The 15,852-nt window shown below is 46.0% G+C and overlaps 1 protein-coding gene across 4 annotated transcripts in view; it reads left to right on the top strand.

Moving 5' to 3' along the window:
• MSRA (methionine sulfoxide reductase A) overlaps nucleotides 1-6,626 on the top strand; it is a 431,273-nt gene extending 424,647 nt beyond the window's left edge. For all 4 annotated transcript variants that reach the window (XM_088447548.1, XM_088447546.1, XM_088447547.1 and 1 more), the window contains one exon: nucleotides 3,773-6,626. In XM_088447548.1, the coding sequence (XP_088303674.1) occupies nucleotides 3,773-3,934 (162 nt within the window). In that variant the 3' untranslated portion in view covers nucleotides 3,935-6,626. The remainder of the gene's footprint in view (nucleotides 1-3,772) is intronic.
• The last annotated feature ends 9,226 nt before the right edge of the window (nucleotides 6,627-15,852 follow it).

The following is a 15,852-nucleotide window of genomic DNA, read 5'->3' as shown; positions in this document are numbered from 1 at the left end:
GTCTGAATGGGGGACAATATTTTTAATTTACTGATCGGCTGGTCCATTTAAGAAGTCTATGCAGCACAGCTTAGCTTTTGCCATAAAATGTTTCCCAGTGGGACGTCCGTCACTATTCTGGATGTAAATCCTCTCCTTCCATAGTGTGGATATGTGAGTCCGATGTATGCCCATGCCTGTAGCTTGGTTGGCGCATGCGCAGATTAAGAGGTAAGTGGGCAAACTTGGAAAAGTCCATCGTTTCTGCAATACTTACGTACAAAGGACTTGCAAATAGAAAGACCCTCTTTGCCAGGACAGGTAGATATCGGAGGAGCTGTCACGGCTCTAGAATAATGGTACATACCGGTGATTATTTTACAGGCAAACACGCAATGAGATCGATATTTTATGGCCGTTTTCACCGAACATTGATAAATGTGCCCCTTACTCATTTAATGGGTCTTTAAACTTTTAGTAGTTGAGAATTTAGCAAGATACAGACCGTGCTGGATACATTTGGACACTCTCGGTAAAACGCGTTGATGGTCTCATTTTTTTACTCACTGGTCCATACTCATGTATGGAGATAATAAAATTAAATATAATTATGGTTTTTCATCATAACTCTAAAGAGGAGATTGGAATCTCTGTGATGTGTCACCGCCATCGTCCCCTGGGCTCATCACCACGTCTTGTATTATCTCTTTTATGCTGTGTTTGGCTTTCATCAAACATGGCATTGTGCATTAAAACAACCAGACCTCTCCTTTTAGCTATCGTCTTTTCTAGAGGACATTGCTCACTCACCTCTGCTAACATTACCACTTCTAACAATGATGGCTAATACCCTTTTTACAACCACCTAAAGATCCCGGGTTGTAGCGCATGAACCCGGGATTTTTGTCTGTGTAAATAGATCCACTCGGTTCCAGGGACTCGGGGATCCAACTCGGGTAGTTTGCAGGTTTGGCCACGGGTTATTCGGCGACACATTCAGAAAGGGGTTAGTTCCGGATTGAAACCTTGTTCCAACCCCCGGGTATGACCCGGAACATTGGTGTAAAAGAGGTATAAGAGAACTATATGTTCAGTATAGAGGATGTGTTTACAATACTAACTGTCACAAGCTTATACCTCTATTGTACATTATGGTTACACTATACCTGTTGTCTAAGTACTGGTGTGGGCACTTATTGCTTCATTTTGCTACTTCCCATCCCTGTTATCATATCATGCTACCCATGGACCAACTGGTGACTTAGGCAGGGACCTGGATGCAAGACTTACTCAATCCTTGCCGCTCGTCCACGTCCTACGTAGTTTGCTGGTTTGTTGCTCTGTGTTTTTCCAATATTAGGTACATGAAATTTCATTTACAGAGGAGAGGGTCCTAACAGAACTCTCAAAACTGAAAGTGGATAAATCATTGGGTCAGATGGGATACATCCAAGGATACTAAAAGAGCTTAAAGGGGTCCTGGTAACACCATTAACAGAATTATTCAACCAGTCGCTATTATCAGGAGTGATTCCAGAGGACAGGAAAAGAACAAATGTAATACCACTGTACAGAAGTGGAAGCAAAGAAGAAGCCAGTAACTACAGACCAGTGACTACAGACCAGTGACGTACAGACCAGTAATTACAGACCAGTAACTACAGACCAGTAACTACAGACCAGTAACTACAGACCAGTAACTACAGACCAGTAAGCCTTACATCAGTAGTGGGAAAAATAACGGAAACACTCTTAAAAGAAAGTCTCAGGAGGGAAATGTTACCAGTGGAGAACCTCAGGGATCTGTACTGGGACCGGTGCTTTTTACTATCTTTATTTGTGACATTGTAAATGGTATTGAAGGGAAACTATGCCTTTCTGCAGATGACACAAAGGTATGCAACAGGGTAGACACACCAGGAGGGGTAACACAAATGATTAATGATCTAGGTAGACTAGAGGAATGGTCAAGAACGTGACACCTAGAGTTTAATGTAAAAAAATGCAAAATTATGCACTTGGGTCTCAATAACCAAAGGCTAAATATAGTATCAAGAACACTATACTGGTAACTACTGAGGAGGAAAGGGATCTAGGAGTCACTATTTTAGGTGACTTGAAGGCAAACAAATATTGTAACAAAGCAATGAGGAAGGCAAGTCTGATGCTTAGTGCATAGGGAGAGGAATCAGTAGCAGAAAGAAAGAAGTGATAATACCACTGTATAGGTCATTGGTACGTCCTCATCTCCAATACTGTGTTCAGCTCTGGAGGCCATATCTCCAGAAGGATATTAATACATTAGAGACTGTACAAAGAAGGGCAACTAAAATGGTGCAAGGTCTACACCACAAAACGTACCAGGAAAGACTAAAAGATCCTAATATGTATAGTTTGGAGCAGAGAAGGGAAAGGGGGGACATGATAATACATGAAGGGTTTTAACAAGGTAAAGGTAGGAGGCATTCTTCATAGGAAGAGATGTACAAGAACAAGAGGACATGCACTGAGACTGGGGGGACGGAGGCTCAGAGGATATTTGAGGAAAAATGACTTCACAGAAAGGGTAGAGGGCAAGTGGAATAGCCCCCCATCAGAGGTGGTATAGTCTCCCATCAGAGGTGGTATAGTCTCCCATCAGAGGTGGTATAGTCTCCCATCAGAGGTGGTATAGTCTCCCATCAGAGGTGGTATAGCCTCCCATCAGAGGTGGTATAGCCTCCCATCAGAGGTGGTATAGTCTCCCATCAGAGGTGGTATAGTCTCCCATCAGAGGTGGTATAGTCTCCCATCAGAGGTGGTATAGTCTCCCATCAGAGGTGGTATAGTCTCCCATCAGAGGTGGTATAGTCTCCCATCAGAGGTGGTATAGCCTCCCATCAGAGGTGGTATAGCCTCCCATCAGAGGTGGTATAGCCTCCCATCAGAGGTGGTATAGTCTCCCATCAGAGGTGGTATAGTCTCCCATCAGAGGTGGTATAGCCTCCCATCAGAGGTGGTATAGTCTCCCATCAGAGGTGGTTGAAGCTAAGACGATAGAACAATTTAAACACGCTTGGGATAGACATAAGAATATCCTTAAGAGAGTCGTAGGGAGCAAATAGGGTTGATGTTGCCAAAAGGATAAATATAAAGGGGCAGACTGGATGGGCCAAGTGGTTCTAATCTGCCGTCAAATTCTATGTTTCTATATCAGCCTACTCGCTATATAGCGACCCGTTTATCATTCTATATTTGCAGCTATATCCCCGAAAAACAACTGTTTTTTTGGAGTTAACTGCAAATATTAAGTTACACCCGGATGTATGAAGGAGACCACAGGAGGTACCTCCGATTCCCGCTGTGATCCCTCCTTTCCCGCAGGCAGCCGCATCCCCCATAGGTTTCTATGGGGGATGCGATTCTGCCAGATTTACCAACATCCGGAATGCGATGAATACCTTTTTGGAGCCTCTGTCCCTGCAGGTACCGGATGAAACATCCAGGTGCTATTATCACATCTTGCTAAGCGATCATCGGCGGTAATATCATGCCCAGATGGCATTGCAAGTGCCATCATTATATAAATGGGGGCCACTGTACCGTTGATATGCCAATTTCTCAGGTACTTTGTATATTCCCTGTACGGTGCTGCAGAATCTCAGTGGTGTCTCCAAAATAAAAGCTAATTATAATACTTGGTCTATTTGCATAACTGCTATGAATATCCTTGTATAGAGATAGGTTTCGTTATACACAGAATGCTGGGTTCTAGTAAAATTAACTCGTGCTGAGTGTCTCCATTTTCTTACAGGCGTTGAGCGCGAAAGGATATGGGGAGATCACCACGGAAATCCGACCGGCAGAAAACTTTTACTATGCAGAAGATTATCACCAGCAGTATCTCAGCAAGACGCCCAACGGCTACTGTGGATTGGGCGGCACGGGGGTCACCTGCCCAATTGGTCTCAAATAGACTGTTAGCAATTTTACCAGGATGCTTCGGACTCGGATGATGATCTGGATCCTTCTAAAACAATCATTTCTAGTGCAGATTTTCCCAATCGCTTCATATAGACACATTCATCAATCACCGCTTTCCTTCCAAGCATTAAATATATCAGCTTTTTCCCTGCACTCACCTCTTTCTAGGGGCTTATTCTGGTTTTCAGCGTAGGGCCATATTCAATTTGAGGTGAAAACCCGTTATCGGCGACAATATATCGCTGAAGACATAATTTTCTCATATTGTCATTATCCCCGCCAGTGCGAAAAGTCTTTGTAAAAAAAATGGGGATTTTGGGGTGCAGGCTTAAAAAAAAAATAGCCTGCACCCCTGGAAATGGTCCCTAAAATTTATTTATGTCAAAAAAAGTAAAAAAAAAATTGGGACACCCCAAAATATTTTTTACATTTTGGGGTTAAAAAAAAAAATATAGGGAAAAGACTTCTAAAATAGCTAAATGTAATCCAGAGGGGATTCCAAAGTATGCGGCAGGTGTTTTCTTCAATGCGGGTGATAGCGGCAGGTGTATCTTTGCAGAATTTAAAAAAATAATTTCAGGGACTTAAAAATATGCTTGCACCCATTTTCAAGTACCCCAGATTTGATGGGCATAGTTATTTCCCCCCCCCCCCTAAAAAATGCTAAATGCTCTTCTGCATCACCTTCAATGCCGCATTTATGCACCTGCCGCAGCTATTTGAGAACCCGACTTCCCTTCAGCAGACAAAAACGGGGGTACCCATAGTGATCCCCCATGTCAGGACATCTTTAGGGGGGGTCCAGGGATGATATCCCGAAAATTCCCAATTTTTTCGCTGCTTCCTGTTTTGCCGGGTCCCGTATTCGCATCCTTTGAATTTGAATACCGGGATAAGCGGGCATGCGCGCGATACTTTTCCCCCTGGAAAACGGGCGAAGGAGGCGAAAAGTCCAGCAGGCGAAAAGTCCAGACTCAAAGTGAATATGGGCCATAGTTGTCTGACGATTCTCATAAGATAATGAGATTTTAGCGCTCCATCTTATTAGACTGTAGCATCTATTGTACGTCATCTGACCACAGAATGCCAGATAATACCTCATAAACCATAGCTGCTTCCAAAAGTCCTGGCAGATGTAAGCACTCATTTTGCTTACAGTAATGCAGTAAAGCTGGAAACAAACTGCACAATAGCGGTTTGGGAACGGCCGGATACACTACGTTTGTGCCACTCAAATGACCACAATAAACTTTGCCCCTCAAAATCCAATCCGATGTGAATAAATCAGACTGTAAAATGTGTTCTCCTGATGAGTATTACAGAGGGTGTGATTAGCCGTCCGAGGGCCCTTGAGATGGTCCTTTATCCCCGTCACAAAACGCGCCAGCCCTGGTAGTATAGCAGTTATGTGGAACGGCTACATTTGTGGTTAGCTCAGTACAAAGAAATAAACAGGGTATATTGTTTATTTATAACTTAGCACATAAGCATACAGATGTGTCCTCATACATCTAGCCTCCTTGAGCGCTAAACAGCCCTTTAGTCACGCCATGCCTTGGCATGACTTGGTAGTGTCGAGCGTCTTTTTGTTTGACTTTTTACCTTCAAATGCATTTTATGCGCACAGCGATGCGAATATTTAGCACAAGCAGCTTCTGCTGATTAAAATGATATGCAGCATGCCTATATTCTGTGAGCGACTGCAGGTGTATCTGCATGCGAAATGCTACGTTACAGTGTCAGCGACTGTAATGTGGCGTTTCGTATGCATTCACTCAACCCTTAGAGCAGGGGTGGGGAACCTTTTTTCAGCCGGGGGCCATTTTGATATATATAATATTATTTGCAGGCCACGCCCCCTCTGTGTGATGTCACACAGGGGTGGGGCCACAATCTCCGGTGATTACAGCAATACCCGAAGCATCCTGAGGATGCTCCTGGGAGCTGTAAGGGCAGCGGTGTGACCGTCTGCAGCGTCCTAAGGACAAAGATTCTGGTTGCACGGAGCCATTCTAGGTACCCTGGTAGCCAGATGAGACTAGCAGAGAAAGCTCTGGGGGCCAGACCAAATCCCTGCCTTAGAGATTAGCGCCTGTAATATTCCTGCTACTATACTGTATACTTATCAGCCTGAGGCCTTTACTCCCAGCTTCTCAGGGATGTTCTTTAGTCGCATATGCTGGAAGGAAACAGGGATAAAAAATTCTATATTGTCTGAAGCAAATGCCCTTTTATCCTGCTTTGTGCGATCTGTTGCTATGGCACTTGCTGCAATGATAAAGCATTTATTTTCTGACTTCCTGCAGTGTACCCATCGCCTTCACACCCAGGGGAGTCATTCTTTCGGGGGGCTGACCCAATATTCAGCGTATCAATCATGGAGTGCCTCAATAACCTGGCTAGATCCTAGCGATTAGACAGGCTGTATTGTCATGGACGTTGGTTCGGCCCAGAAAATGGCCGCCTCCTCTGTGTGCCCAAGATGGGTGCACATTAGGAGTCAGATGAAAATGCAGGATTCTGTTGCCTGTACCAGAGCACTCACGCCCACAGCACAGTGTTCCCAGCGCCCGCGCCTTCCGCATGACACGCTGTGCTAAAATTACATATCATTTTGGAAAATGTGTTTATCTAAGTGCTACGTGTCAAGAATCAATTCGGAGGAATAAAGCAAAGTTTAATCAGTTAGCAGAATACAAAAATCTGCTGTGTTGTTTTTTTCTTTCTTCCTGAAACCCCACTGAATAACGCCGTGTAATTTATCCCCCTTATTTATTTCAATTAATTTTAGAATTCTGCCACAGATGACTGAACAGGGACTTGGTTGGGTTCCATATTCGGAAAAACAAGAGTAATTCAGGCCGTGCTCCGCCTGTAGTTGCAGCCAAGTTGCTGGTTCAGATGAGCGCACTGTGAGGTACAGCGGTACTCCAGCATATGCTGCCTCCTGGCAGATACTTTCTGCAACTTTCACCTTGCGCCGATGAGTTGTCGCCTCAGCGTCACCGAACAGATGGCGGAGGGTAAATTACCCCTCGTCTGTCGCGACATTCCGGTGTAGAAACGAGTCGCTGTAACTTCTACTTCAGACCTCTTGCGTAGCAGCTACATCATTCATTATTTTCAGCCGTGCTGGGCTAAACGATATTTTACTGACGGGCAGAACACTACCTCTTGTGAAGAGATGTAATGACATTATGGTATCGGTGCAGTAGCAGGAAGTATTCACACAGCCCAAGCTATAGTAAAGGTAAATAGATGCATAGTCATACTGATGAGAAAAAAATACATCCAGTCACAGAATAACCTGCTACATAAACTGTGTGACTGCACTGTGCTCACTCTGTGACATCATCATCCAATCACACACTAACCTGCTACATAGACTGTGTGACTGCACTGTGCTCACTCTGTGACATCACCATCCAATCACACACTAACATGCTGCATAGACTGTGTGACTGCACTGTGCTCACTCTGTGACATCACCATCCAATCTCACACTAACATGCTACATTTACTGTGACTGCACTGTGCTCACTCTGTGACATCACCATCCAATCACACACTAAACTGCTACATAGACTGTGTGACTGCACTGTGCTCACTCTGTGACATCATCATCCAATCACACACTAACCTGCTACATAGACTGTGTGACTGCACAGTGCTCACTCTGTGACATCACCATCCAATCACAAACTAACCTGCTACATAGACTGTGTGACTGCACTGTGCTCACTCTGTGACATCAATCACACAATAACATATCTCCCGATTGTCCTAAATTCAGTGGGACAGTCCCGTTTTTCTGGGAATGTCCCGCGGTTGGGGGGAGCACGGCATCTGTATACTAGTGAAGGGATAGCCTAGGGGCTTCCCAGCATCTCGGAGAGTGCTGGGCACGCCCCTACAGTGATGTAAATGAAGGGTGCCACAAGGCTCTACCCTGAGTTACCGATGCTCCATCCCTTTTATGTGGAGCCCCACACCCTTTTCAACTGCTGTCCCTCTTTAGGAAACTTAACTGTTGGGAGGTATTCAATAACCTGCTACATACACCATCTAGTCGCACACTAACCTGCTACATAGATTGTGTGACTTCACTGTGCTCACTCTGTGACATCTCCATCCATTTACACATTAACCTGCTACATAGACTGTGTGACTTCACTGTGCTCACTCTGTGACATCACCATCCAATCACACACTAACCTGCTACATAGACTGTGTGACTTCACTGTGCTCACTCTGTGACATCACCATCCAATCACACACTAACCTGCTACATAGACTCTGTGACTGCACTGTGCTCACTCTGTGACATCACCATCCAGTCACACACTGACCTGCTACATAGACTGTGTGACTGCACTGTGCTCACTCTGTGACATCAACCAATCACACACTAACCTGCTACATAGACTGTGTGACTTCACTGTGCTCACTCTGTGACATCTCCATCCATTTACACACTAACCTGCTACATAGACTGTGTGACTTCACTGTGCTCACTCTGTGACATCACCATCCAATCACACACTAACCTGCTACATAGACTGTTTGACTGCACTGTGCTCACTCTGTGACATCACCATCCAGTCACACACTGACCTGCTACATAGACTGTGTGACATCAACCAATCACACACTAACCTGCTACATAGACTGTGTGACTGCACTGCGCTCACTCTGTGACATCACCATCCAATCACACACTATCCTGCTACATATACTGTATGACTACACTGCGCTCACTCTGTGACATCACCATCCAATCACACACTAACCTGCTACATAGACTGTGTGACTTCACTGTGCTCACTCTGTGACATCACCATCCAATCACACACTAACCTGCTACATAGACTGTGTGACTGCACTGTGCTCACTCTGTGACATCACCATCCAATCACACAGTAACCTGCTACATAGACTGTGTGACTGCACTGCGCTCACTCTGTGACATCACCATCCAATCACACACTAACCTGCTACATAGACTGTGTGACTTCACTGTGCTCACTCTGTGACATCACCATCCAATCACACACTAACCTGCTACATAGACTGTGTGACTGCACTGTGCTCACTCTGTGACATCACCATCCAATCACACAGTAACCTGCTACATAGACTGTGTGACTGCACTGCGCTCACTCTGTGACATCACCATCCAATCACAGACTAACGTGCTACATAGACTGTGTGACTGCACTGTGCTCACTCTGTGACATCATCATCCAATCACACACTAACCTGCTACATAGACTGTGTGACTGCACTGTGCTCACTCTGTGACATCACCATCCAATCACACACTAACATGCTGCATATAGACTGTGTGACTGCACTGTGCTCACTCTGTGACATCATCATCCAATCACACACTAACCTGCTACATAGACTGTGTGACTGCACTGTGCTCACTCTGTGACATCACCATCCAATCACACACTAACATGCTGCATATAGACTGTGTGACTGCACTGTGCTCACTCTGTGACATCACCATCCAATCACACACTAACATGCTGCATAGACTGTGTGACTGCACTGTGCTCACTCTGTGACATCACCATCCAATCTCACACTAACATGCTACATTTACTGTGACTGCACTGTGCTCACTCTGTGACATCACCATCCAATCACACACTAACCTGCTACATAGACTGTGTGACTACACTGTGCTCACTCTGTGACATCATCATCCAATCACACACTAACCTGCTACATAGACTGTGTGACTGCACTGTGCTCACTCTGTGACATCAATCACACAATAACATATCTCCCGATTGTCCTAAATTCAGTGGGACAGTCCCGTTTTTCTGGGACTGTCCCGCGGTTGGGGGGAGCACGGCATCTGTATACTAGTGAAGGGATAGCCAGGGGGCTTCCCAGCATCTCGGAGAGTGCTGGGCACGCCCCTACAGTGATGTAAATGAAGGGTGCCACAAGGCTCTACCCTGAGTTACCGATGCTCCATCCCTTTTATGTGGAGCCCCACACCCTTTTCAACTGCTGTCCCTCTTTAGGAAACTTAACTGTTGGGAGGTATTCAATAACCTGCTACATACACCATCCAGTCGCACACTAACCTGCTACATAGATTGTGTGACTTCACTGTGCTCACTCTGTGACATCTCCATCCATTTACACACTAACCTGCTACATAGACTGTGTGACTTCACTGTGCTCACTCTGTGACATCACCATCCAATCACACACTAACCGGCTACATAGACTGTGTGACTGCACTGTGCTCACTCTGTGACATCACCATCCAATCACACACTAACATGCTGCATATAGACTGTGTGACTGCACTGTGCTCACTCTGTGACATCACCATCCAATCACACACTAACATGCTGCATAGACTGTGTGACTGCACTGTGCTCACTCTGTGACATCACCATCCAATCTCACACTAACATGCTACATTTACTGTGACTGCACTGTGCTCACTCTGTGACATCACCATCCAATCACACACTAACCTGCTACATAGACTGTTTGACTGCACTGTGCTCACTCTGTGACATCACCATCCAGTCACACACTGACCTGCTACATAGACTGTGTGACATCAACCAATCACACACTAACCTGCTACATAGACTGTGTGACTGCACTGCGCTCACTCTGTGACATCACCATCCAATCACACACTAACCTGCTACATATACTGTATGACTACACTGCGCTCACTCTGTGACATCACCATCCAATCACACACTATCCTGCTACATATACTGTATGACTACACTGCGCTCACTCTGTGACATCACCATCCAATCACACACTAACCTGCTACATAGACTGTGTGACTTCACTGTGCTCACTCTGTGACATCACCATCCAATCACACACTAACCTGCTACATAGACTGTGTGACTGCACTGTGCTCACTCTGTGACATCACCATCCAATCACACAGTAACCTGCTACATAGACTGTGTGACTGCACTGCGCTCACTCTGTGACATCACCATCCAATCACACACTAACCTGCTACATAGACTGTGTGACTTCACTGTGCTCACTCTGTGACATCACCATCCAATCACACACTAACCTGCTACATAGACTGTGTGACTGCACTGTGCTCACTCTGTGACATCACCATCCAATCACACAGTAACCTGCTACATAGACTGTGTGACTGCACTGCGCTCACTCTGTGACATCACCATCCAATCACAGACTAACGTGCTACATAGACTGTGTGACTGCACTGTGCTCACTCTGTGACATCATCATCCAATCACACACTAACCTGCTACATAGACTGTGTGACTGCACTGTGCTCACTCTGTGACATCACCATCCAATCACACACTAACATGCTGCATATAGACTGTGTGACTGCACTGTGCTCACTCTGTGACATCATCATCCAATCACACACTAACCTGCTACATAGACTGTGTGACTGCACTGTGCTCACTCTGTGACATCACCATCCAATCACACACTAACATGCTGCATATAGACTGTGTGACTGCACTGTGCTCACTCTGTGACATCACCATCCAATCACACACTAACATGCTGCATAGACTGTGTGACTGCACTGTGCTCACTCTGTGACATCACCATCCAATCTCACACTAACATGCTACATTTACTGTGACTGCACTGTGCTCACTCTGTGACATCACCATCCAATCACACACTAACCTGCTACATAGACTGTGTGACTACACTGTGCTCACTCTGTGACATCATCATCCAATCACACACTAACCTGCTACATAGACTGTGTGACTGCACTGTGCTCACTCTGTGACATCAATCACACAATAACATATCTCCCGATTGTCCTAAATTCAGTGGGACAGTCCCGTTTTTCTGGGACTGTCCCGCGGTTGGGGGGAGCACGGCATCTGTATACTAGTGAAGGGATAGCCAGGGGGCTTCCCAGCATCTCGGAGAGTGCTGGGCACGCCCCTACAGTGATGTAAATGAAGGGTGCCACAAGGCTCTACCCTGAGTTACCGATGCTCCATCCCTTTTATGTGGAGCCCCACACCCTTTTCAACTGCTGTCCCTCTTTAGGAAACTTAACTGTTGGGAGGTATTCAATAACCTGCTACATACACCATCCAGTCGCACACTAACCTGCTACATAGATTGTGTGACTTCACTGTGCTCACTCTGTGACATCTCCATCCATTTACACACTAACCTGCTACATAGACTGTGTGACTTCACTGTGCTCACTCTGTGACATCACCATCCAATCACACACTAACCGGCTACATAGACTGTGTGACTGCACTGTGCTCACTCTGTGACATCACCATCCAATCACACACTAACATGCTGCATATAGACTGTGTGACTGCACTGTGCTCACTCTGTGACATCACCATCCAATCACACACTAACATGCTGCATAGACTGTGTGACTGCACTGTGCTCACTCTGTGACATCACCATCCAATCTCACACTAACATGCTACATTTACTGTGACTGCACTGTGCTCACTCTGTGACATCACCATCCAATCACACACTAACCTGCTACATAGACTGTTTGACTGCACTGTGCTCACTCTGTGACATCACCATCCAGTCACACACTGACCTGCTACATAGACTGTGTGACATCAACCAATCACACACTAACCTGCTACATAGACTGTGTGACTGCACTGCGCTCACTCTGTGACATCACCATCCAATCACACACTAACCTGCTACATATACTGTATGACTACACTGCGCTCACTCTGTGACATCACCATCCAATCACACACTAACCTGCTACATAGACTGTGTGACTTCACTGTGCTCACTCTGTGACATCACCATCCAATCACACACTAACCTGCTACATAGACTGTGTGACTGCACTGTGCTCACTCTGTGACATCACCATCCAATCACACAGTAACCTGCTACATAGACTGTGTGACTGCACTGCGCTCACTCTGTGACATCACCATCCAATCACACACTAACCTGCTACATAGACTGTGTGACTGCACTGTGCTCACTCTGTGACATCACCATCCAATCACACAGTAACCTGCTACATAGACTGTGTGACTGCACTGCGCTCACTCTGTGACATCACCATCCAATCACAGACTAACGTGCTACATAGACTGTGTGACTGCACTGTGCTCACTCTGTGACATCATCATCCAATCACACACTAACCTGCTACATAGACTGTGTGACTGCACTGCGCTCACTCTGTGACATCACCATCCAATCACAGACTAACGTGCTACATAGACTGTGTGACTGCACTGTGCTCACTCTGTGACATCATCATCCAATCACACACTAACCTGCTACATAGACTGTGTGACTGCACTGTGCTCACTCTGTGACATCACCATCCAATCACACACTAACATGCTGCATATAGACTGTGTGACTGCACTGTGCTCACTCTGTGACATCATCATCCAATCACACACTAACCTGCTACATAGACTGTGTGACTGCACTGTGCTCACTCTGTGACATCACCATCCAATCACACACTAACATGCTGCATATAGACTGTGTGACTGCACTGTGCTCACTCTGTGACATCACCATCCAATCACACACTAACATGCTGCATAGACTGTGTGACTGCACTGTGCTCACTCTGTGACATCACCATCCAATCTCACACTAACATGCTACATTTACTGTGACTGCACTGTGCTCACTCTGTGACATCACCATCCAATCACACACTAACCTGCTACATAGACTGTGTGACTACACTGTGCTCACTCTGTGACATCATCATCCAATCACACACTAACCTGCTACATAGACTGTGTGACTGCACTGTGCTCACTCTGTGACATCAATCACACAATAACATATCTCCCGATTGTCCTAAATTCAGTGGGACAGTCCCGTTTTTCTGGGACTGTCCCGCGGTTGGGGGGAGCACGGCATCTGTATACTAGTGAAGGGATAGCCAGGGGGCTTCCCAGCATCTCGGAGAGTGCTGGGCACGCCCCTACAGTGATGTAAATGAAGGGTGCCACAAGGCTCTACCCTGAGTTACCTTTGCTCCATCCCTTTTATGTGGAGCCCCACACCCTTTTCAACTGCTGTCCCTCTTTAGGAAACTTAACTGTTGGGAGGTATTCAATAACCTGCTACATACACCATCCAGTCGCACACTAACCTGCTACATAGATTGTGTGACTTCACTGTGCTCACTCTGTGACATCTCCATCCATTTACACACTAACCTGCTACATAGACTGTGTGACTTCACTGTGCTCACTCTGTGACATCACCATCCAATCACACACTAACCGGCTACATAGACTGTGTGACTGCACTGTGCTCTCTCTGTGACATCACCATCCAATCACACACTAACCTGCTACATAGACTGTGTGACTGCACTGTGCTCACTCTGTGACATCATCATCCAATCACACACTAACCTGCTACATAGACTGTGTGACTGCACTGTGCTCACTCTGTGACATCACCATCCAATCACACACTAACCTGCTACATAGACTGTGTGACTGCACTGTGCTCAATCTGTGACATCACCATCCAATCACACACTAACCTGCTATATAGACTTTGTGACTGCACTGCGCTCACTCTGTGACATCACCTTCAATCACACACTAACCTGCTACATATACTGTGTGACTGCACTGTGCTCACTCTGTGACATCACCATCCAATCACACACTGACCTGCTACATAGACTGTGACTGCACTGCGCTCACTCTGACATCACCATCCAATCACACACTAACCTGCTACATAGACTGTGTGACTGCACTGTGCTCTCTCTGTGACATCACCATCCAATCACACACTAACCTGCTACATAGACTGTGTGACTGCACTGTGCTCTCTCTGTGACATCACCATCCAATCACACACTAACCTGCTACATAGACTGTGTGACTGCACTATGCTCACTCTGTGACATCACCATCCAATCACACACTAACCTGCTACATAGACTGTGTGACTGCACTGTGCTCATTCTGTGACATCACCATCCAATCATATACTAACATGCTACATAGACCGTGTGACTGCACTTTTTCTGGGACTGTCCCGCGGTTGGGGGGAGCACGGCATCTGTATACTAGTGAAGGTATAGCGTGGGGGCTTCCCAGCATCTCGGAGAGTGCTGGGCACTCCCCTACAGTGATGTAAATGAAGGGTGCCACAAGGCTCTACCCCGAGTTACCGATGCTCCATCCCTTTTATGTGGAGCCCCACACCCTTTTCAACTGCTGTCCCTCTTTAGGAAACTTAACTGTTGGGAGGTATTCAATAACCTGCTACATACACCATCCAGTCGCACACTATTCTGCTACATAGATTGTGTGACTTCACTGTGCTCACTCTGTGACATCTCCATCCATTTACACACTAACCTGCTACATAGACTGTGTGACTTCACTGTGCTCACTCTGTGACATCACCATCCAATCACACACTAACCTGCTACATAGACTGTGTGACTGCACTGTGCTCTCTCTGTGACATCACCATCCAATCACACACTAACCTGCTACATAGACTGTGTGACTGCACTGTGCTCACTCTGTGACATCATCATCCAATCACACACTAACCTGCTACATAGACTGTGTGACTGCACTGTGCTCACTCTGTGACATCACCATCCAATCACACACTAACCTGCTACATAGACTGTGTGACTGCACTGTGCTCATTCTGTGACATCACCATCCAATCACACACTAACCTGCTATATAGACTTTGTGACTGCATTGCGCTCACTCTGTGACATCACCTTCAATCACACACTAACCTGCTACATATACTGTGTGACTGCACTGTGCTCACTCTGTGACATCACCATCCAATCACACACTGACCTGCTACATAGACTGTGACTGCACTGCGCTCACTCTGACATCACCATCCAAT

The sequence above is a fragment of the Taudactylus pleione genome, unplaced genomic scaffold (genome assembly GCF_031769625.1).
Source record: "Taudactylus pleione unplaced genomic scaffold, aTauple2 ptg000434l, whole genome shotgun sequence".
Taxonomy (NCBI): Eukaryota; Metazoa; Chordata; class Amphibia; order Anura; family Myobatrachidae; genus Taudactylus; species Taudactylus pleione.
The sequence above is the reverse complement of the archived record's forward strand: the minus strand, read 5'-3'. Positions and strand labels throughout refer to the sequence as shown.